Raw genomic sequence first — 24,705 nt, forward strand, 5'->3', positions numbered from 1 at the left:
TGACGGTTGAATGCTGACAGTTACCCAAGACCACCCTCAACACAGTTTTTCCCCCAGCATGCATTGGGGGGAAATCCCAGAATTCCAATGGGCAGCGGGGAGTGCGGGAACTGTGGGATAGCTTCCCACAGTGCACCGCTTCCAATTTCGACGCTTGCCCCGTTAGTGTGGACTCACAAAGTCGAATTAGTGTCCTTACTGTGGACACACAAATTCGACTTTGTAAGGTCGATTCTACAAATTCGACTTAAGTTGATTCGAACTACTCTTGTAGTGTAGACATACCCTAAGATTTGTTACTCTCTATTTAAAAAAAACCAAACAAACATAGTAGCTGCAAAAGGTTTAAGGCAATTATCTGCAATAGGCAACTGTTAATCTCTTCCTTAAGACTAATTAATATGCCTTTAAGATTTTCTGAAGACTTCCCTGTAGGATATTTCAGAACCAAAATATAGAATCTTATAAATGAAATGACATTAATGTTTTTTAAAGGACTAGAACTGGTCCTAGAACATCATCTGTGCCCAGAGACTCATTCTGATCTTACAAGCCACTCTTTTTCTAACTGTTCATGTACCTGTTTTGTTTTCTTTTTTTCTGTAAAGGAAGTCTTTAGCATGTTTAGCACTACTAAGTAACTCTCAGGAGTATAACCTTCTCTGGAGTATCCTACATTTTTAAGCTCGTACGAACACTAGCAAAGTTTGCTGTACTTAAATCTGATGCTGAGAGATCAGTCCTAAATGGTCATTTTAAAAAATAATTTTCTGTAGCCACAACTCTTCCCCCTCTTCCTCCCCTACTCCCAAAAATCTCTGGCCTCATTTCTCCAAGATTAGCAGAGTCCATTTGTTCCTAAGTGTCTCTAAGGCCCATTTTAGAAGCAGTGGGCCCTGGGTTATTTGTGCTCCTTGGTGTGAGTGCAGGTAGCAGCTCTAAGCTTGCTGATTGCGTTAAATTATGGATAAGGTACAGTGTCTCCTGTGAGAGCCTAGGTGAATAAATAAATATGCAGCCCAGATGCCCTTTAAGGCAGTTAGTTATTGTCCTTTATAGAAATCAAGGAAGAAGAAACAACACATTTTTAGGGGAAATGAAAGCATGAAATTAAAAGACTGGATATAGGCAGAGTCAGGAATAAAAGAAAAAAGCATGGGAGTCGGGAGTAATCTGGTGTATGCAAAGAAATAACTCCCGAAGCAATAATCAGTTGCTTCCTCTATCAAATAATAATCCTCCAAACTGAATATAATACAGTTAGGGTTCCTTCTTTACCTTTCTGACCAAAAGCAACTTGAGAGGCTGGATTTACTCCTCCTGATGCAGCCAACTCCCTTACCCCAAACAATGTGCTGTGCTCAGCATGCATGTCAGGACTGTTCTAGCCATGTGCATTCTATGGTATGGTTTGCCAGTATAGCTCCTAGCCCAGTCATTCCTCCTTCTCGTCTCTGGCCTGGCAGTCACCAGCTGGCTGCTTCTCAGGCATACAGGTTAGACAGACCTTTGGGGTGCTGAGGGTACTTTTGCTTTCTGGAGAGTCCTGATAGGCTCCTGGCTCAGAATTGTCAAACATTTTATTTTGTGTCACTTTTCTCAGTTGCTGTTTCTGGGCTGATGCCTGTGCAAGCTGATTTTCATAGGACCCAAAATAGCAGGGTGGGGCTTCATTTATTAAAGTAAGCACAGGTTTTACAATTTAGTCTTGCACATCAGTTAAGTACTAGTTCCAGGGTGGTGTGTCTCACACATACCATATGTAGCATAACTAGATGGTGCCTTTTTCATTGATTTTGTATGAGGTTCTAGAATATAAATCATACATATTTGTAAAATCCTAGGAATGTGTCTGTCCTGGATCATGGTGTGTGCTATTTCTTGTACCTCTCTGCAGTCTCTCATGAGTGACCCTTTGCAGGGACAGGCTCTGGGCCTCCAGTCCACTTAAGGAGGAGTCCCATGACTTTGCTACTCTTAGACTGGATCCTTAGGTTTCAGCGCCCTGATTTCTCACCATGGTTCATTTAGGAAGACCAGTTTGGTTTGTCTTCTTGCAGTAACCTTCTCTCTTAGGAGCTTTATAACCAGAAAATATATGCAGTGATACCGTTCAGCATTTTCAAAACAAAGTGTTATTAACAGGAACACAGTAGTCAGAGGAATGGGTTAAAGTAACAAAAAAGACCTACACACATAGATCTTACTTAAACCGAGTTCTTCCCATGCAAATTTTGGGTAAGTTCCACTTGGCCTAGGCATCTGTACTCCTAGGCTGAGACAAGCCAGCCAGCCCCTGCAGCATTCTCTGTTATTCTATTACACTCACTTGCAGCTGTTGCTGCCTGCTCACCCCCCCTCCCCAACTTCCTCTGTAAGGACTGGATAGGATTGCATGTAATGGGAAGGTCACTTAAGGATACTGGACATTAATGACTTGCGTGAAAAAATCACGTTTGCCCCTAATCCAAAATTCATTTATTTTCAACTAAAACATTGTGCTATTAAAACTCAGGTGAACGTTCACAGAATTCTGACTAGCATACAATCTACAGCTTCATTAAAGTTGACTTGAAAAATGTGTGTGTTTGTTTGCAGAGACAGTGAGTACATCCTTAATTGGAGGTGTGTCTCTAGGTTTTTGTACTACAGTTACCACTGTGGTATTAGAGCATCTGTATGTATGTCTGTCAATTTTTCAGAGTAGCATGCAGTTTCTGGATATTGCTGGATTAAATATCTTTGACTGACCCCAAGAAATTGTGGGTAAGATTCTGTGCTGTGCCTTTGGGAGGTGAAGCACAAATTTGCCTACCAGAGGGAAGGGGTGCTTCCCAGTCCTGGGCTACTCCCGGGGCTAAATTACTACAGTTATTCCGGGCTGCCCTATTGGCTGTAGCACTGCTCAGAATCTCTGCAGTCCTGGGTATTGCCCCTGACATTCTCCGCCTGTTTCCAGCTCCACCCCAATACACCCCTCCCATCTGGGCTTGTGAGGGGGTTTTCAGGGGACATCTTGTGCCTGCTGCTTTCTTCTGTTCCTGCTCAGGGTGAATTCTTCCTTAGCAATATCTGGAATTCTTAGAGCCCTTTAAGCTGTGCTAGCCTTTTACCTGTCTTAAATGGGCCAGAGTGGAGAGCTGAGGATCTCATCCACACTCTTGTGTTGTTTTTAAAATGGAGCTGTTCTTCAAGAGGATATAGTAATGATTACAAACTTAATTTGGTTTTCTCCTAATTGAAGTGTTTATGTATTGTTTAAGCTTCCAAGTGGTCTTATTTGTTCTGAAGGTTATTTGAGTGAATAATAAAGGTACATAGCTTTTGTGTTCCAGGGTATATTTCCAAAACCTATCAAAATGAGGCACTATGTACTCAATGATCGTAACTGGGAATTTAAATTAAAATTTAAATTAAATTAAATTAAAAGTAATTGCCGTGGCCAAAACTGTGTTCTTAGAGTGCTGACCATTAAAAGTCAGCACTTGCCAATGCATCATTCATCAAAGCATCTTTTGAGTATATCTGTGCTAACAGTGGGGGAATGATTGGAGAGAGTGATTTTGAATGGCCTCTGCTGTACTACTTTGATTACATAAGTACCCACTGTAATTCCATTTTACTGCAGGAATAGTCAGTCTCTCTGTTTTGACAGCAGAACACCCACCTGTGGATAATAATACACAAGATAAATATGCAAAGTTGGACCATCGTGGGTGCATGTACCCTGAGTTGCCCCAGTTTGGAATAAAAACAACAATGTAGTAAAGCTGCACAGACTAAAACAAAAAAAACTTTGTTTATAAAACGACAATTTGAGAGTTAACTCCTCATAAATCTAAACATGATCTTATCATTACAGCAATACAACAAATAATATGCAAAGAAAAAAAATAGCATCAAACGTACAGATTTCTTCAGTACCAAAAGGTACATAGGCCACAAATCCTAAGCATTTAAAACATGCACCACTGATTTGGCATTTATGTCACCACACTGTCCTGAGCTGAAAAAGCAGCAAACACCCAGTTCTTTTAATAGGCTGGTATCTTTCTCCTTGTGGTTATCTTCTTGCTGCAATTAGTAAAAGCAGGCCTGTGAGCATCAGCCCTCAGGGCAGAAATCTCCTTCTCCCCTCAAGTATGGCTCTGTCTCAACTAATTGAAGTTTGATGCCTTTTTTTTTTTTTTTTTGTATAAACTTGGGAGTGAAGTTAGCCGCCACCCTTGGAAATGTCCTACTGAGCATGCTCCAAGGGTTTGACTACCTACGTCCTCCCGCACTCCCACCTAGGGTGGCCAGATGTCCTGATTTTATAGGGACAGTCCCGATATTTGGGGCTTTGTCTTATATAGGTGCCTTTTACCCCCACCCCCCGCACCTGATTTTTCACACTTGCTGTCTGCTCACCCTACCCCTTCACCCCCCACTAGCCCAGACTGGCTGGAGTCAGTGGACAGCTGCTTTATTCTTCTGGCAATAAACCTGACTACTACCATTTAAAGGAAGAGTGACAGAAGCGTGGATTACACATGCATAGCTGGGTATTACAAAACTAATGAACCTTAGGGTATGGCTACACTTGCGAGTTGCAGCGCTGGTAGAGGCTTTCCAGCGCTGCAATTAGTAAGTGTCCACACGTGCAGGGCACATCCAGCGCTGCAACTCCCTGGCTGCAGCGCTGGCCGTACACCTGGCTCAGCATGGGGAATAAAGATTGCAGCGCTGGTCATCAAGTGTGGCCACACACCAGCGCTGTTATTGGCCTCCAGGGTATTAGCAGATATCCCAGAATGATTTTATAAATTACTCTCTTTGTTTTGTTATGCAGCCTCTCTTTGTTTTGAACTCCGAGCTCCGTAGCTCCGTTGATCCGTTGATCCCGGAGCTGCTTATCTACAAACACAGCTCCTGTTTGCTGTGATCAATCTGTGAACAATCAAATGAGATAATGAGGCAGGCAGGGAGTGAGTGTTTGCTTGACAGAAACAGCGGGGGCAGAGGGGAGAGAGGGAGTCCGTTGGCTGCAGGCTGTTTGCAGTTAAGAGTTAAGGGTAAGGGATCGGGAACATGTTCTGATTTTTCAAGGCAGGAAGCTAACACACAGTGTTGGCTCCAAAAATCCACTCTCTCTCTCTCGCCCGCTCCCTGTCACACTACGCCCCACCCCACCCCCCTCTTTTGAAAAGCATGTTGCTGCCACTTGAATGCTGGGATAGCTGCCCATAATGCATCACTCCCAACAGCGCTGCGAATGCTGCAAATGTGGCCACACACCAGCGCTGGTAGCTGTGAGTGTGGCCACACACCAGCGCTGGCCCTGCACAGCTGGATGACCAGCGCTGCAGATTTGTAAGTGTAGCCATACCCAAAGTATGTAGTAGAGTAAATCAATTTTTCAAAATGTGGTGTATAGCTTTTTAAATAATCAGTTAATTCTATACTTTAGAAAAAGAAATAACAGCTGCTGTTGTACTTTCCCACTAACAGATCTGATTTTGTGCCTTTACTAATGTTTCAGAAAAAATATCTCTTTCCAGAAAAACACTCTCTCAAAGAAGAGAAAGTGACTCATTGCTCTCTTGCCAATTTTGGTTACAAAAGCTAAAGACTATTTTGGAAATAATGTCAGATGTCAACCTTCCCAAAGAATATGTCCTTTTTTCTTTACTAATTGATCTTTAACTTCTTGGTTGTGTGCTATCAGTTTGTGATCAAGGCAACTAATATAACACTTTTCATTATCTTCCACAGATCTGAAGAGGGAAGCCAGTATCTGTCACATGCTGAAGCATCCTCATATTGTTGAATTATTGGAGACATACAGTTCAGATGGAATGCTTTATATGGTTTTCGAATTGTAAGTTTCCTCCTTGGTTTTTATTATGGTTATTTGAGTAATGACTAGAGCTGGGCAACATTTTTCAGGTGGATAGTTTCTTTGCCAAAATTGCAGTTACAGGGCAACCGGAATTATTTGTGAATTCATGTAGAATTCAGTAAATAGTTTAAAGTGCTTCAGTTTTTGGTGACACTTTCTTTTAAAAGCTGCATGTTTTAAGTGTAGAAGTTAATTTTGTTTGTAATGCTTCCTTGAGAGGTGTGCAACAAAATTATTCTGTTGAATGATCATCCAAAAATTGATCCAAATTCACTTTACAGCAGGCTGTTTCTAAATTATTTTTAAAATTGTACCTGGAAAAAAGCAATTGGACAACATTTTTCAAACCTAGATATCTAAGGTTTGTTTCTTCAATACGTAGATAGCACCTGCATAAAAGTGGGCTAATTTTCTAAGACATTGAGTACCTATAGCTCCCATTGATTTCACAAGTAGATCAGCTTTTCCAGCACCTTTGAAAAATTAGACCACGTGTTTAGGTATCAGAGTATGAATGTAGGAGTTTGACTTTAGGCACTCCGGTTTTAAAATATGGGCCATTTCTTATCAAAATAATGGCTGTAGTCCATATAAATAGCAAATTTTAACATTTTTTTTTTAGAGGCTTTGAATTAGTTGTGCTCAAACACTTTCAGGACTTCACACTTCTATCAACAGACTTCAGAGCAAAACAGACACGTACAGTAACTCCTCACTGAACGTCATCCCGGTTAACGTTGTTTCATTGTTCCATTGTTAGTCTATTAGAGAACATGCTCATTTACAGTTGTGCAATGTTTGCTTATAATGTCTTTTGGCCGTCACCTGCTAGTGGGTGGGGACTTGGAGCCAGGGCAGGCCCCACAGATCAGCAACTCCCCCCTCCCTTCCCATGCCCGCCCACAGCAATCGGCTGTTTCCCTCTGGGGGGACGGGGGAGGAGCGAGAACGCGGCGCGCTCGGAGTGAGGGGGCTGGATTGGGGTCAGAGCTGGGGGGTTGAATACCCCCCACCCCCGGCACTTTGGAAAGTCTGCACCTCTGCATCCGTGAATGCGCTGTCCAGAGGAGGGAGTGGTGTGCTTCATCGGGATAGCGTGGATTCCTCATCACGTTCGGTTTCCGCAGGGAAGTGTTTGCAGCCATTGCCGTGCTGTGTCTCCTCCCTCCCTTGGTGCTGCCTTGTAGAGTGTGAGGCTACATTAACAACATGTTAACCCTTGAGGGCTCAGCCGAGTGCTAGTTCATCATTTAGCAGCAAGGCATTCCCTAGGAAATATCCTACCTGATATCGACACGGTTGCTTTAGTAGAAGCTCAGGGAGCTCATGAACAGGGCCCCAGACAATCCTCTGATTAGAACTTGTTTAAAACTTATACTGTATATGTATATAATGTCTTTTGTCTGGCGAAAAAAAATTCCCTGAAACCTAAACCCCCCTATTACATTAATTTTTATGGGGAAATTGGATTCGCTTAACATTGTTTCACTTAAAATCGCATTTTTCAAGACCATAACTACGTTAAGCAAGGAGTTACTACACATAAAAATGTAGCTTTACATTTCTTTGTATTCTCAATGTAGAGCTGAATGGGAAGAGAAGACTGGTCTTAGCCTCCAACTTGCAAGTGACCACAGGAAACAAGACACACATGTTGGGCATGATATTAGCATCACACAAATTTCACCATTATTAAAATAATTGGGTTTTGTGGTTTGTCTTCACATATTAGACTATTAATTTAAATGTGTAATGTCACTAATGTATATAAAATCCCAAAAAGCAAAGAAATGAAGCAGAAACTGTAATGTGTACTTACCTAAAATGAATTCCTGCAAACTTTCAGTAACTGTTTGAGACTCTCCTTTTTGTGCCTGTTTTTTTTAAATGTGAGGGAAAGTTTTGCTAACATAATGAAGGTAAGTTTGTAAAATGCTGTTACCTAATGCTGGGAAACACTTTTTCGGACTGGGAAAGTTCAGGATCAGATGAAGATGACAAAAATTACACCTCATTCGTTAATGTGTGTCTACCTCCACCTACTGGTTAGAAGAGATGTTACTCAGGAGTCTGGAGTCGTATAGGAGTATTCAGTTTTTAAATATACAAATACATGTCTGTTAAGTACAAATATTATATGGGGGTCTTGGATACAAAATAAAAACATGGAAGTATTTCTTTAAATCCCCTATAATAGGGGTGGCAATACTGTTCAGTGCTCGGTGTGAGGTTCCTAGCAGAGTGCACCTGGGAAAAAGCGTCACCCCAATTAGGAATCTGTTTATTGGGTGGGGTCTGCATTTTGTGTAATGGGAGGGCAGGAGGGATGACAAAAGGGGAAATAAATATATGGAAACCACCTTTTTGACTGTAGTTTGAGGCATTGTTCATAACTCTAAAGCTATAAATTTTCAAATCATTTGTGAGCATTTCTTTGTTTTTATGTTACTGGTTTTAAAAAAGAAATAAAAGTTTACTGAGGCAGTTTAGATACTTCTGTTAAATTGTACTACCATTTCACCTCATATGAAAATATGTATTTGGTTATTTTAGTTTGAAGGTAATCAGTTTGCCCATATTGACTTATGGGAGAGCTAAGAAATAATTTTTCAGCAGTTTACAATCTCCTTGTTCAACAATAAGTTTTTAAAAACGACTGAACTCCCCAACACATTTGTGTTATGACTAGTTCTCGTGAGTTAAGTCTGATAGCTAATTTGGAGGGGGAGACTCAGTTACAAATGGTAGAAAAAATCACCTCTGAAGAATGCTAAACTGAGCATCTTCTACAAATTTATCAAAGCCTGTAGTTGGTGTCCTCTGTTCCAAATGTTAGTGTCCCTTCCTAGTCTGACCAAGGACCTGGTGAGGACAGGAGTTATGGGTTTTGGGATGATATTTAAGAGGGGAAACACACACACACTCTCTCTCTCCCCCTTTCCCCCCCCCCCCCTTCCAGGTTCAACTCTTCTCCCTATCCTGCATACCTACAACAATGGGGATTTCATTTTCTCTCTTACCACTCCCCTGCACACACATGCCATGCATGCACATATGCTCTTGCCATCTGCTGCTTTGCTTTGTCTCCCTGCATTCTGTTGATCCACGTTTATGGTTTAGGCCACTACTGGCCTACCCTGCTTACAATAGATCAAGCCACATAATTTCAAAATGTGTTGACACCCCCACCAATATCTAGAATTGGACTTCACATATGTGCTAATGGAATCACCTCTCCATATGGTAGGGTTATTACTGAAGATGAGAATCAGATGGTAGGAGGACAGTAAAGATGGGGCCTGAGATTTTGGTTTTTTTAAAGCCATGTCTGTTAAATTATGGTATGTTGACTGCAAAATATTTTTTCGTTCTAAGCAATAAATTACACGCAGTACTGATTGTGGTGCTTTATTTATTCTGTAAAAGTCCCAAAGCATGGGCCAAGGGACTTAATTACACTATTATAAAATGATTATGTACACCTTAGGGAAACTCATTGTGGTAATTAACAAGGATTTAAAAATTTGGAAATGGAAACAAGGGTTTACATCTATTTTTACCATTCCAGTAGCTCAGAATTATGGTACAAACACTCTTAATTGGCTTTTTAATTACATAATCTTATTGCTATTTAATATTAATATACAAAAATATTCACTGTGAAATAGTTAGGTTTGCTACACACATAATATAGCTGACTCAAATCCAGAATGGAAGGAAATGAAAAGTGAAATCACCAAAAAGTAGATACCCTGTTGTTCATCCACAGACATTCCTTACTGTCAACACAACTATTGTACACTGCATGTGCTGTAACTCTTCCCTTCCCTCTAGCTTCCCTTTTCCATATACTCTTTACTAAAGTACCCACTCCTAACACTATTTTTCGTGGATGTTTAGGATGTAATGTGTTGTGCTGGGGAGCGGTGGTAGGGGATAGTTTGCTAAAAGTGGGTAATGGAAGGCTGGCATCCATAGCAAGTTAGGATTGTGGTGTGTGGTATGCAGTATATGGTAGTTGTGGTAATGGTAAGGTATGTGCCGGTGGTAGAGGAAACAAGGGGGTTTACTGTTTGGCGTGACACTGCACCCCATATTCTTCACAGTGATATTATTTTGATATAATTATGGCATAATTATGATATATTTTGTACAAGATGAGTCATGTGAGGTCATTTGAAAAGTTATGATTTGCCGAATGATTATCCTATTTATATGCCTGTATCATTTTTGTATCTGAAGTTATAAATATTGACTAGGGATCTGTATTTTAACTGGGCTTACTCTGGAAAACACCTATGCTTTCAGGTACAGCCATCCTTTCAGGTACAACAGTGAACAAGCCGGACAGGCCTGATGGCCCATCAGCAAAGACAATGGACTGTGGAATAGCAGCCATTGCTTACAGCCTGGCCAAAAGTACAAGTATATGTTGCTATAATGATTGTTTAAGCACATTGAATTTTCTGCAGTTTGCCATAGAAGAGACCAAGATTCCATCTCGCAAACTCCACAGTAATAAAAGACTTTCATCATAAATTTTAAACTTTAAATTCAACTCTTACAGCAAGCTTTTTTTCATGGAAAGCTTATCAGTTAAAGTCTCAGTGAGGAAAAAATACAGACACAGTATGGTCGTGCTAGTGAGATTGATGTAGTTGAACTGATTGAATAAAATGTAGAAACCATTGCTGCTCACATGCTGTAGCCCATTTTAACAATATCAAGACAATTTCAAATTGACTTTAATTTTCAAAAATAAGGGAGATTTTCTTCTCACTTTTGAAAACTACCATTTATCTGTAGGAAAAGTATTAAAGTGAACACGTTTATATTTGGAGTAGTACAATCTTAAAGGTAGAGTGTATAGGAGAAGAGCTTTTGAGGAGACAGTGTATTATAGATGTACATATTATTGTAAAGAAGCTATTACTTGATGCTGTCAATTTTGCTTTCACCCTGTGTCTGATCCCTCTTCTTGGGGAAAGTTTGTTTTTAAAATAGTTGTGACTGGACAACTCTGGTAGTGTAGGGAATTTTCAGATTTCCCTGACCTCAGTAAATAAGGTTTTAGGGATGGCTGTAGGAAGGAAACTGGTGGTGGTATTCAATTATCTACACTGTGGGCACTAGTCTATTATCTCATCTTAATCATAGATGCGGGAAAAGTGTCCTTAGTGATTCTTTTAGCTCTGATGCCATTGCTCTTTGACATCTATCTTTGATACCACTGGATTTTGATTCATCTTCAATTCCTAGCAGGTCTGGATAGAGTCACTCTTGTGTGGCTTCTATACTCCTTCGTGAGAGGTCTGAACGTAGTTATTCTGAAGAATGTCATGCCAAAGATCCTTCAGGGTTCTACCTTGTCACTTGTCTAGCTCAACATAGACCTGTACGAGGGTTAGAAGGAGACACTGGCAGAAGTGTCTCAGGAGAGCTGACACCCAGCTTTACGTCATCTCCATTATATCTGGCCATGGCATTGCAGTACAGAGTGCCATGTGTGACACTCTGTGTAAAAGATTGGGATTTGCATAAGGGCAAATTAAGACCGACAAGACTGATGTAATATTGCAAATATAGGGGAAACAACTAGAAATACCCTAATATAGTTTTGCAATTTGTAGGGCTAGTTAAATCTGACATTGCTGCTGGATGCTCAAATAGCAGCTGTGGCCAACAGGATTTTTTCCTGGTAAGATGAGTGCAAGTTTCGTTTGGTTGCAGACTCTTTACAGTTATCTATACTTTTGTCCACTTACAGCACACTCTACATATGGGTTCAGCTGAAGTTGGTGTAGGTTACATCTGTGCACTTGAGTGGAGCTTTGTGTTGAAAGCACGGTACTGTGATCTGAACTGGGTGCCTTTTAGTTTCTGGCTGGCTTGCAAGGTGTTGTTTGAAACTATAAATTATTTGAAATTCGGATGCCTGAAAGTCTGCCTCTCCCGTGATGCAGTGCCGATGCAGTTGTGATCAGTTGGGGGTGCTTGAATAATCATACCTCCTCCACTTTCAACCACCCTAACACTTCAGCCTCCCTTTCCAAAGGCCTGAGAAAGAGTCGTCATCTGATCACAACTGCAGAGGCACTCATCAGGGGAGAGGCAGACTTTCAAATCACAGCGACGCTCTAGAAAACTGCTTACGGGTCACTTTCCATACGGGGTCTTCTATGCTGATGCTTGCTTCTCTCTTGGTCTGCTAAAGCTTGGATGTGTAAACTTTGTAGACATGCTGTTAAGCAATGGATGTACATTTTGCTGTAAATCTCAGTCAGTCTCCTTAGTTCTGGAGAACATTGTACTGCTGACAGATGGAAGCTTATTTATAGTCTGATGTTTATAAAAGCAATATTTTCCATGAATCCACAGGTGCCTTACTACTTCTCATTGAAAATTAGATTACCTTACGGCTTGTATACACTTACCGTGCTGCAGCGGCGCTGCTGTAGCACTTAATGAAGACACTATCTAGACCAACAGGAGAGCTTCTCCCTTCAGCATAGGTACTCCACCTCACTGAGAAGCGGTAGCTATGTCCACAGGAGAAGCCTTCCCATCGACATAACTCTGTCTACACCAGGGTTTAGGTCGGTATAACTGTCCGGGGTGAGGATTTTCCTCACCCCCCAAGCAGCGTAGTTATACCAACGTAAGTTTATAGTGTCGACCAGGACCTAGAGAGTGTAGGCAATTAGTTGTAGCCATGTCAGTCACAGGATATTAGAGAATATCTGAATACCTGAAGAAGAGCTCTGTGTGACTCAAAAACTTGTCTCTCTCTCCAACAGAAGTTGGTTCAATAAAAAATATTACCTAGCCCACCTTGTCTCTCGATGGGCAGTGTCGTCAGATGCTACTGGTGTGGTGCTCTGCTCTGTTAAATGTTGATATCAGTCGGCTGCGTGTGTGTTCCCTCTGCGTACTGCCCCAGCTCTGCGCAGATAGCTGACACAGCAGACCCCGAGAGAACCCCCAATGACCACAGACTCTAGGAAGTCAGTGGTGTCTCAAAGATAGCTGGAAGTGCTGGTAGCATAGGGCCTGAGGAGAGAGTCCACATAGCCAGACAATCCTGCTGTTAAAGTGCCAATGCTTAAGATGATGGGGCGTCCAGGATTTCCAGGTTTATGGATCTTGGGTAGCAAATAGAATACACCTGGTCGGGGTTCTGGGCATGTGTCTGTACAGATCTGTTCCTGTGCTTTCTCAGGGAGTTTTTTGAGCAGATGGTGTAGTTTCTTTTGGTAATCATCAGTGGGATCAGAGGGTAATGGCTTGTAGAATGTGGAGTTAGAGAGCTGCCTGGCAGCCTCTTGTTCATATTCCGACAATAATAATACGTAACTGGATGTTTGCTTTGAAGGTCCTGTTGTGTATGGTACCGTAAGATTCTGTCTTTTTCACACCTCTTGTTCAGCATATATACAAGAGCAGTAAGGGAGATGCAGATTTGGTATGGGTTGCACTGCTGTATGTCTTCATTTAATTTGACTCATGCTTTGGTTGCTTTGCTTCCCCTGTCTGGCCAAGATTGAGGATTGAATGAAAGCTAGATGGCTGAACCTAAATCTGAATAAGATAAAGTTGATGATTTGGGGAGAAGATGGAGTACTGGCTGATATGGTATCTGCCCCTTCAACTAAGAGTTGGGATGTGGGCCTGCAATTTGTTGTTAAAGTTTCTAATCTAGGGGGCCGTGGATAATCTCCACCCAAGAATATTAAAGAAACTAGCACATGAAATTGCAAGCATAGGTGTTGGAACTAGGAATGCTGCGGGTGCTGCCGCACCCCCTAGCTTGAAATAGTTTCCATTATATAAATGGTTCACAGTTTGATTGAATGGTTCTCAGCACCCACACTACGAAAATTATTCCAGCCCAATAGCAAGGATGTTTAATGAATCTGTAAACTCAGGGGTCATACCCTATGGCTGAAGAATTGCTAATATAGTTTCTGTTTTTAAGAAAGGAAAAAAGTGATCCAGAAACGACAGGCCTGTTAGTTTGACTTCAATTGTATGCAAGGACTTGGAACAAATTTTGAAAAAGAAAGTAGTTAACGACATAGACATTAGTGGTGAGTGGGATAAAATCCAACATGGTTTTACAAAAGGTAGATCGTGCCAGACCATCCTGATCCCCTTCTTTGAGAAGATAACTGATTTTTTTAGACAAAGGAAATGAAGTAGATCTAATTTACCTGGATTTCAGTAAGGCATTTGATACAGTTCCACACGGGAAACTATCAGTTAAACTGGAGAAGATGGCAATTAATATGAGAATTGAAAGGTGGATAAGGAACTGGTTAAAGGGGAAATTATAATTGGTTATACTGAAAGGTGAACTGTCAGGCTGGAGGGAGGTTATTAGTGGAGTTCCTCCAGGATCGGTATTGGGACCAATCTTATTTAACATGTGAAAAAGGCTAATGCAGTCCTAGGATAGAGGTATTTCCAGTAAAGACAGGGAAGTGTTAGTACCATTGTACAAGGTACTGGTGAGACCTCAGCTGGAATACTGTGTGCAATTCTGGTCTGCCATGTTTAAGAAAGATTAATTCAAACTGGAACAGATGCAGAGAAGAGCTACTAGATAATCCCAGGAATGAGAAACCTTCCTTATGAGAGGATACTCAAAGAGCGTGGTTTGTTTAGCCTAACCAAAAGAACACTGAGGGAGATATGATTGCTCTATAAATACATCAGAGGGATAAATACCAGAGAAGGTGAAGTTATTTAAGTTAAGCGCCAATAAGGACACAAGAAAAAAATGGCTATAAACTGGCCATCAACAAGTTTGGGCTTGAAATTAGGTGAAGGTTTCTAATCATCAGAGGAGTGAAGTTCTGGAGCAGCCTTCCAAGGGGAGCAGTGGTGGCAAAAAACCTAACTGGCTTCAAGACTGCGCTTTGATAAGTTTTTGGAGGGGATGGTATGATGAGACAGCCTACAATAGCATGTAGGCAATTTGCAACTGCTAGCAGTAAATATCTCCAGTGGCTGGTGATAGGACACTAGATGGGGAGAGCTCTGAGTTACTACAGATAATTCTTTCCCAGGTGTCTGGCTGGTGGGTTTTGCTACATGCTCAGGGTCTATTTCATTGCCATATTTGGGGTCGCAAAGGAATTTTCCATTGGGTCAGGTTGGCAGAGACCCTGCCCTCTGCAGCATGGGCCACAGGTCACTTGCAAGTTTAAACTAGTGTAAATGGTGGATTTTCTATAACTTGAAGCCTTTAAACCATGTTTCAGTAATTCAGCCAGAGGTTAGGGGTTTATTTCAGGAGTAAATGGGTGAGGTTCTGTGGCCTGCAATGTGTAGGAGGTCAGATTTAGATTATCACGATGGTCCCTTCTTATCTTAAAGTCTTGGGCCCTCCAGCTATCTATCCAACTCCAGATAGCATCAGGGGCCAAGAGGGCTTTTTCCATTTGCTCTGAAGTGGGGATTGCAGCCATTTGTCCTGGACATGGATCTTGCCATAGTCATCCATGCCTCTATTTCCAACTGAATTACTGTAAAGCACCCTACATTGGGGTACCCTTTGAAGATCACTTAGCTTAAGCTACTACAAAATGTGGACACCTGCCCTTTTAAAGGAGCTTCCCACATGTTGAATATTACATCATCAGTGCTCCAAAACTGTGCTGGCTTTCTAGTTCATTTCTCAGTGTTATTCAGGTTATTTATTTCTAACCTATAAAGTCCTCCTGTGGTCTGGGGCCTGTTGGAGAGACTGCATCTAACCGTGGCAGATGAGATCAGCTGGATTGTCTGAGCAGACAAGTCCTTTGGCCCTCAGGGACCAGCTGGATGCTTTTGTTGGCAAGATGTTGGTTCTAGAATTAGTTCCCCCCCCTAGGTCTGACTGAGCTTGAATCTGTTGACGTTAGGGTATGTTGTAAAGCACACGGGGGCGCGGGGCAATCTACTGCCCACGAGAGCCCACAGCCTTCTTCAACACTGTATACTAACAGCTGATTCATTAGCGTTTTGTCATCATGTTTACATCATTTTAGTTTACACAAGTGTATCAATAGACAATACTGTACATAGAAACAACCTATCTAAATACAGTACGTCCGAAACAAGCTGAACTTAAAATATAAATCAATGCAGGTGACTTTAAATCTTATTAAAATATGTAGAATCTGTTTGGCTCACACAAGTGTGTGCTTAGGTTTGTGTGGCCCTCCTGTGCAAAAACTTTGGGTACCACTGCGGTAAAGGCTCACTACTTTCCCAGACTTTTAATGCGGTCAGGGTAGGAGTGTGAGAGTGTTGAACATCTGAGATGTTTTGGGTTGGAGAATTTTTAGTTGACATGACAGTTTGGATATAGTTGCTAAATGAGTTTTGTTTAATTGTGAATTGTACATGCATCTAAAGCACTTTTGATATGAGCATTATACAAATGGAACATATTTCTGAAATATTTTACTGTGGTTTGACTTGGCAGCCTATTATCTGTTTTCTTACAAGAACATTTTTCATATCTTTCTACCCACAGTATGGATGGAGCAGATCTGTGTTTTGAAATTGTAAAGAGAGCAGATGCTGGTTTTGTGTACAGTGAAGCCGTAGCCAGGTATGTACTCTGATTTCTAACTAATCCCTTGGGGTAAAGAGGAGGGGGTAGAATAAGTAATTTCAGTTACACTAATTTGTGGTTAAAAATATAAATGCTATAAATAAGTCGGTTTGCACAGATTCTTATAGCTCAGGGGTTCTCAAACTGGTGCTCATGACCCCCTAGGTGGTCGCTAAAGGTTATGATGTGGGGGTCACGAGCTGTCAGCCTCTTCCTTCAAACCCTACTTTGCCTCCAACATTTATAATAGTGTTAAATATAAAAATTGTGTTTTTAATTTGTAAGAGGGGGGGATGCAATCAGAGGCTTGCTGTGTGAAAGGGGTCACCAGTACAAAAGTTTGAGAACTACTGTTATAGGGAGATCTATAGTAGAGCGTTTAAAAGGAAACTATGTATAAAAGTGGTCCCTCATACATGAGCTGTGCTTCTCAATGGTTGATGTGATTGTTGGATGACGTGCTATTTCAAAGTCATTATTTAAGTTTTTGTCTTTGCCTTTTTATGAGTGCCACACTGGGTGGGATTTGATGGCTAATGGGCCTGGTGGGACTAAATATTTCATTTGACTGCTGGCATGCTCAGCAGCTTTTAGTAGTGTCAAGCTTATCCCTGTACCTGTGTTTCTAACCCATTTAATTTTTTAACTTTTGCCGTTGCATGGTAGGCTAAAATGAAAGTGAATTCAAAGCTGTTAATGGACAAAGAAATCCCATATTGCTAATATTCGTTGAACGTTCTTTTTAAAATTTACCTACTTCCACGGACTCCTCTTGGGTACCTGTAGAACTCTCATCTGCCAGATGCCCCGTTTTGGCCAAGTATTTTAAAAAACAGTCCTGAACAACCTGAGCTGCCAGAGGTTTCACTTTAAACCCTGGTTTCCTGCCACTGTTCGGGAGATGAGGCACACCTCTGACTGCTTCTTCACTCCTTGCCTCAGCCTAATGCTTTTTTGGCTTCTCCACTGAATTAAACTGCATTAACTTGCAGCACCGGGATTCCTCTCTTGCAAACCATAACAGTTCCATGCATGGAGAAGCGATGGAGTAGGGCTTAGGAGGAAGTGGAGGTAAGAATGAAGCGGTATGGAGCTGTGAGGGAGCAAGTCACAGGCAAGGGCTATGTGCAGCAGCAAAGAGTAGAGAGGATCACCTGGAGATGGCTAAAGAGCATTGAGTGTCTTTCCCTGCTGTAGCACTGAACACTTTAGTGCCTTTTCCACTTGGTAGATCTGCTATGGTTCTCAGCATGAAGAAGCCACAGTAGGTCTGTCAAGTAAAGAAAAGTGCTCCTGTCCCCTGCCTACTTATTTACTAATGTGTTCATCCTGGCACGCTCTGCTCCCTGTAGCCCATGCTGAGCTTAGTCGGCTTCAGTGATCATTGACTCCTGCTCCTTTCTTCTGTGCTAGGAAGCCCATAGCAGAGAAACGTTCTCCATCTGCGTCCTTGGTATCTGAAAAAAGTATGTCAGATACTGTCATGTCTTTGTTTAGACTTCACACTTTTTTTCCCAAAAATCCTACAATGCTGGTATGTTTTACAGGATTAACTAATGCAGAAAATTAGAAATATGTAATTGCTGAAACTAAGCCATACAGACCCAAAAACATTAGACTAGTAGGAAAAAACTACAACTGAATATACTATGAAAATTATCTAGAATACTGATATTTATCCTCATTTAAAATTTATGCAAGTTTGGCAATGATCTGTGTGAGGTTTAACAGTACTTTAAGGGATTTAAACTGTGCTTTGTGTAAAAACATAATAGTTTTAACTATGGAGCTGCTGGGATGGTCTCAGCAACTACTTAACAGCACAATAACATTATGCAACAGTTTAGAACAAGAAATAAATTTTAAAATATGTTGTATTCAGTTGAAACAATAGCAATTGGAAGACAAGGAAGCAGTTATTCAGACTATAATTTAGCCAGGCTATTGGGCCTAAATTCCTTTCTTAGGCCTGGTCTACACTAGAAAATTAGGTTGGCATAACTACGTCGCTCAGGGAATGAAAAATCTACACCCCCGAGTTGTGTAATTAAGCCAACCCAAGTCCCCATGTGCATAGCTGTAGGTCAGTAGAAGAATCCACCTCCTCTCGAGGAGGTGGATTAGCTGCACAGATGGGAGAACCCCTCCCGTGTTACAGTGGCACAGCTGTGCCCCTGTAGTGTTTTAATTGTAGACAAGCCCTTAGAATCTTTAAGGACCATAGTGGGTAAGGACACTGATTTTACTTTTTGTTCCAAAATCAGCAGCACTTAACACTCTGCTTGGCATTAGTTCAGTGTGGGGCAAGAGTGCCACCTAATGAATCAAACTTGTAGGGAAAGAGCTTGTTTTAAGCATAGGTAACATAGGCAAGTTAGCCTGAGGCACCAAGTAGGCAAAATGACAAGCAGCATAGGTTGCTTCCGTTTGCAACTTTCTGTGAAAAGAGCTTCAGGCAGATTTACACTGACTAGTATTAGTCAGTTTTTATCTATATCAAGTTCTTTATACTGAAAGTTAACTGCAAAGGCAAAGCAATAATTCTAGTCAGTTTCTTTTTGCAGTCAGCTCTGCCAGTAAGGCCTTTGAATCATGCAGAAATTGATATTTCACTTTGAGGTAAAGGCTGTAAAGGTTTATGTCCTGGAAGGGGCTACAGAAAGAAACTGATTAGAATCATAGAATGCTCTGCAGTGGAGTTTAAACTTTATGTAGAATGAGAGAAGAAGCCAGCAGAGGGGCTCCAAGGAAGCTGACATGATCAGAGTGTTGGAAAAGAAAAATAACTTCTAAAATTGAATGTATTTGAGCTGTAAAATAAGAGACAAGGAGGCTGGAAAGGAGAAGCTTATAGTTTTCTAAGTGAGAAATGATAGCATGCAAGAGTTTTAGCAGTGAGACTGATAAAGTAGCAATTTGGGAGATATAGGAGGAGAAACTTCTGCACTTGTGTTTGGCACAAGTCTAGATATGAGAAACAAAGGAGGTGAGTAGAGTTGAAAATGACCAGAGCTTGACCAGGAAGGTGATGAAGTTGTAAAAAAGAGAAAGTGAAAATAGGAACAGGAGATGTTTCAAAAGAGGACAAGATGCTCAGTTTGACCTTTTAACTTGAGAAAATGGTGTGATGTCCAAAAAAATATAAGTGAGAAAGGAAGTGATATTGGACCAGAGGGGCCAAGTTCAGGAGGGGAGATGAACAGCTGAGTTGTCAGCAAAAGGTGGTAACTGAAACCATGGGCATAGATTTTTGTAAAAATCCTTTTGAGTGATAGGGTGAGTCAGTTGGAGTTGGGAGTGGAACTCAAAAATTCTGGGCTTCTAGTTCTGGGCTCATTTTTCTAGACCTTGTAGCTTCATAAAATCTTTGTTCAGTCTGTTAGATTCTTAAATGTACACACAGTATTACACAAATAAAAAAACCCATACTTCATAGTTCACTGAATAGCCAAAGCCTCCGTAGATTGAGCAGGAACCCTAACAGCAGAGTCTGTAGACACCAAACTGTAGACACCAAAGAAATTCTATTATGTGTACTGAAGTGTGTGTGAAATTCTCCCTGATCTCTGTTGATTGGAATTTATATATAGTTCTGTCTAATCATAGAATCATAGGACTGGAAGGGACTCGAGAGGTCATCTAGTCCAGTCCCCTGCACTCATGGCAGGACTAAGTACTATCTAGATCATCCCTGACAGCTGTTTGTCTAACCTGCTCTTAAAAAACTCTAATGATGGAGATTCCTCAACCTCTCTAGGCAACTTATTCCAGTGCTTAACCATCCTGACAGTTAGTAAGATTTTCCTAATGTCCAACCGAAACCTCCCTTGCTGCAATTTAAGCCCATTGCTTCTTGTCCTATAAGAGGTTAAGAACAACAATTTTTCTCCCTCCTCCTTGTAACAACCTTTTATGTACTTGTGTAATCTGACACTTCTCAGTGAATTATTTGCTGTTGCTGCTTTAGAAGACTGTCCTTTGGAGAACTGATGTGAACATAAGGTCTGCCAAAAGGTGGCTCTAAATCCCCACCATGTTGATTGACAAGTATTGGAGAGACTTCTTGTTTCCCTAAAATATATTGTGGTCTCATTTCATTAATATGCCCTTTAAATGTGCATGATATATTGGGTTCTGTGAGTGGTCAAAGTGCTAAACATGGGATAATCACAGAATGTGTGGAACCAAGATCAGAACTTGTAAATGAATCCTGTGGTCATCCATTGGATCTCTATAAATAAAAAGTATTGTTTACTTCTTAACATAGACTTCTTGAGGCTGTGACTGTCCCTTCCTCTATTTTGTAGGAATGCTGTCAACTAAGTCATTTTAATATAACCTCATCTCTATCATAATACTTGTTTTCAAATTTTATGTAAAATTGATTCTGACAGTAGTGCATATTCTGTGTTGTGATGGTCATGCAGTCAAGTAATAGCTTATGTAGCTTATTTTACAGTTTTAACTATCCAACCCTAAATTTTAAATTGACTCAGTTTCAGAGACTAACGTTCAAAATATTTGTCCTTACTTGCGTGCTTGCCTAACTTTGTCACTGAGTATAAACTCCAGTGAAATAAGTATGTGATAAATCTGTCCTGCTTGAGACAAATACCATGTGCAATTTGCAAAGAAGTGTGAGAAACTTTTAAATAAAAACAGATCACTGCTAAGTGGGTGTAGATTTTAGAATTTATTACCTCTGTATACGGGGCATCTCTGCTCGTGTGAAATGCATGGAAGCTGATAATTTGTCACTTTGTCTACAAGAAGATCCTATTACCATATTGCTCTCTCAAATACAGTGGAAGATCCAGAAGTTTCTACACTTGTTTAGTGCTTTTCATGCAGTCACTTAACTCAATTTCTAATTTAGAAATACAAGTTTAAGATAAATTGCAGATAGGGTTGCCAACTTTCTAATCACATAGAACCGAACACCCTAGCCCCGCTTCCCACTCATTACATTCCCCCTCCCTCGGTGGCTCGCTCTCCTCCACCCTCACTCGTTTCACTGGGCTGGGGCAGGGTGTTGGGGTGTTGGAGGGGGTTAGGGCTCCAGCTGGGACTGCAGGTCTGGGATGGGGCTGGGGATGATGGATTTGGGGTACAGTAGGGTGCTCCAGGCTGGGAAGGGGCAAGGGATTTGAAATATGGGAGGGGGCTGTGGGTTGAGGCAGGGGGTTGGGGTGTAGGAAGGGGGATGGGCTCTGGACTGTGGGTGCGGGCTCTGGGGTGGGACCGGGGGTGAAGGGTTTGGGGTACAGGAGGGGGCTCTGGGTTTGGGGGGGCTCAAGGCTGGGGCAGGAGGTTGGGGCGTGGGCTTACCCTGGGTGGCTCCCAGTCAGTGGTGCAGTGGGGCTAAGGCAGACTCCCTCCCTATCCTGGCTCTGCGCTGCACCACGGAAGTGGCCAGCAGATCTGGCTCCTGCCGGGGAGGAGGGGAAGAGTCTCCGGGCACTGATCTCGCCCGCAGGCACTGCCCTTCTCCCCCCTCCTCCCCCAGCTCCCATTGGCCATGGTTCCCAGCCAATGGGAGTGTGGAGTCGGTGCTCAGGGTGGGGACCTGCTGGGACCAGCTCCCATGGGAGCTGACGGATAGCTCAGTGGTTTGAGCATTGGCCTGCTAAACCCAGGGTTGTGAGTTCAATCCTTGAGGGGGCCGCTTAGGGATCTAGGCAGGGGTGAGCTGCAGATGGTTCGCAACGGTTGGCGCGAACCGTTTGCTAAAATTAGACGCCGGACAGAGAACCGGATGCTAAAGTTCTCTGTCCGGCGTCTAATTTTAACAAACGGTTCGCGCCAACCGTTGCGAATTCTGCCTCCACCTCCTGCCATGAAGCTCCTCCTTGCTTCTCCTCCCCCACCGCTTCCCGCGAATCAGCTGTTCGCGCGGGAAGCCTGGGAGGGCTGAGAAGCAAGCAGGCTTCCCCGGCCCAGGAAGACGACCCTAAGGTAGGAAACTAGGGGGGGCGTGTGCCCCGGCCGGTCCCTGGCCGCGGCCCGTCCCTGCCTCCCCGGCCGCGACCCTGCCCGGCCCTGCGTCCCCGACTCCCCCCGAACTCCTCCCCGGCCGCCCGGCTCCGGCCGCACCCCCCCCCCCGGCCCTGCCGTGCCCCCACCTACTGTCCCCGGGTCCCCGCCCGACCCTCCCTGGCCGCCTCCCCCCCCCCGCGTTCCCGGACGTGACCCTGCCCGCCCCCACCCCCGCCCCGGGTCCCAGCCCGACCCTCACCGGCCTCCCTGGCCGCGTCCCCGTCCCCCCCCGCGTTCCCGGCCGCGACCCTGCCCGGCCACCCGCCCTCCCCGGGTCCCTGCCCGACCCTCCCTGGCTGCATCCGCCCTGCCCGGCCCCCCCCCCCGTCCCCAGGTCCCCGCCTGACCCTCCCTGGCCGCGTCCGCCCCCCCGCGTTCCCGGCCCTGCCCGGCCCCCGTCCCCGGGTCCCCGCCCGACCCTTCCTGGCCGCATCCCCCCCCGCGGCCCTGCCCGTGTTCCCCGGGTCCCCGCCCGACCCTCCCTGGCCGCGTCCCCCCCCCCCGTCCCCGGGTCCCCGCCCGACCCTCCCTGGCCGCGTCCCCCCCCCGTCCCCGGGTCCCCGCCCGACCCTCTCTGGCCACGTCCCCCCCCCGCGCGGTCCCGGCCGGGACCCTGCCCGCCCCCCCCCCCGGCCCCCGGTCCCCCCCCCACGTGTTCCCGGCCCCGCGTTCGCGGCCCTGCCCCGCCCCCCCCCCCCCCCCGGGTCCCCGCCCGACCCTCACCGGCTGCGGCACGGCCCCGCGTCCCGGAACTCCCCCCCGGCCCTGCCGTGCCCCCGCCTACCGGGATGCTCGGCTCTGGACAGGGCCCCCCACCTCCAGCCCCGCCTGGCCCCGTGGCTCCAGCCGCCCCTGCTGTCTTGCCAGGGGGCCTGGCTCTGGCAGCGCGGGTCTGGGCGTGGCGGCGGCCCCGGCTGCCCGGCTCCAGCTCTGGCCGCAGCCCTCCCTGGCTCCACCCGGCCAGCCACCTGGCTCCGGCCGCGCGACTCCTGTCCTGGCCCAGCCACGTCCAGGCAGCGCGGTAAGGGGGAAGGGAGGGGGTGTTGGAGAGAGGGTAGGGGAGTTTGGGGGTGGGGGGGTCAGAGGGCAGGGAACAGGGGGATTGAATGGGGGCAAGGGTCCGGGGGAGCAGTCAGGAAAGAGCAGGGTTGGATGAGGTGGTGGGGGCACTCAGGGACAGAGAGAAGGGGTAGTTGTAGGGGTTCTGGGGGGCCATTGAGAATGAGAGGAGGGGTTGAGTGGGGCGGCAAGGGGCAGTCAGGGGACAGGGAAGGGGGGGATGGGTCAGGGGTCTTGGAGTGTGTGTGTCAAGGAACATGAGGGGTTGGATGGGGCACGCCCTCCCCGGAGGGGGGGGGAAGGAGGGAACCCGTTGTTAAAATTTTGGAGGGAGGAGGGAACCCGTTGTTAAAAATTTGGCAGCTCATCACTGGATCTAGGGCAAAAATCTGTCTGGGGATTAGTCCTGCTTTGAGCAGGGGGTTGGACTAGATGACCTCCTGAGGTCCCTTCCAACCCTGATATTCTATGATTCTATGATTCACCTGGCTATGCCTCCATGTAGAAGCCAGAGAGGGGACGTGCCGCTGCTTCCCAGTGCCGCTTGAGTTAAGCGCCGCCCTGAGCCTGCACCCTTGAGCCAACCCCCTGCCCCAGCCTTGATCTCTCCCCCACCCCCGAATCCCTCAGTCCCAGCGTGGAGCACCCTCCTGCACCACAAAGCTCTCATCCCCAGACCCTGCACCCCCGTCCAGAGCCCAACAAACACACACCCTTTGCCCCAGCCCTGATCCCCCTCCCTTCCTCTGAACCCCTCGGTCCCAGCCTGGAACACCCTTCTACCCCCAAACTCCTCACCCCCAGCCTGAGCCCTCACCACCACCTGCACTCCAGTCCCAATTTTGTGAGCATTCATGGCCCACCTTACAATTTCCATACCCAGATGTGGCCCTCAGGACAAAAAGTTTGCCCACCCCTGGGTTAGGTAGTGGTGTGAAGCCTCTGTTTTGACTTTATCTGAGATGTTCTAAGTTGGAAAAAGAAGCACAATATACTTTCATTGTTTCATTATGCACAACTTCCCTTGTATGCTCTATGTTGTCTCTAGTAATAGAGTTTAGTTAATGTATTGTGTGAACTTGAATTTTTACCTCAGAAATGCTGCCAAGTCGTTTATCAATTTGAC

At 44.4% G+C, this 24,705-nt stretch overlaps 1 protein-coding gene across 7 annotated transcripts in view; it reads left to right on the forward strand.

The window, feature by feature from the left end:
- CASK (calcium/calmodulin dependent serine protein kinase) overlaps positions 1-24,705 on the forward strand; it is a 428,246-nt gene that overhangs the window by 196,656 nt on the left and 206,885 nt on the right. For all 7 annotated transcript variants that reach the window (XM_045002670.1, XM_045002673.1, XM_045002674.1 and 4 more), the window contains exons 3-4: positions 5,755-5,860; positions 16,404-16,481. In XM_045002670.1, coding sequence (XP_044858605.1) covers positions 5,755-5,860; positions 16,404-16,481 — 184 coding nt within the window. The remainder of the gene's footprint in view (positions 1-5,754; positions 5,861-16,403; positions 16,482-24,705) is intronic.

The sequence above is a fragment of the Mauremys mutica genome, chromosome 1, assembly GCF_020497125.1.
Source record: "Mauremys mutica isolate MM-2020 ecotype Southern chromosome 1, ASM2049712v1, whole genome shotgun sequence".
Lineage (NCBI taxonomy): Eukaryota > Metazoa > Chordata > Testudines > Geoemydidae > Mauremys > Mauremys mutica.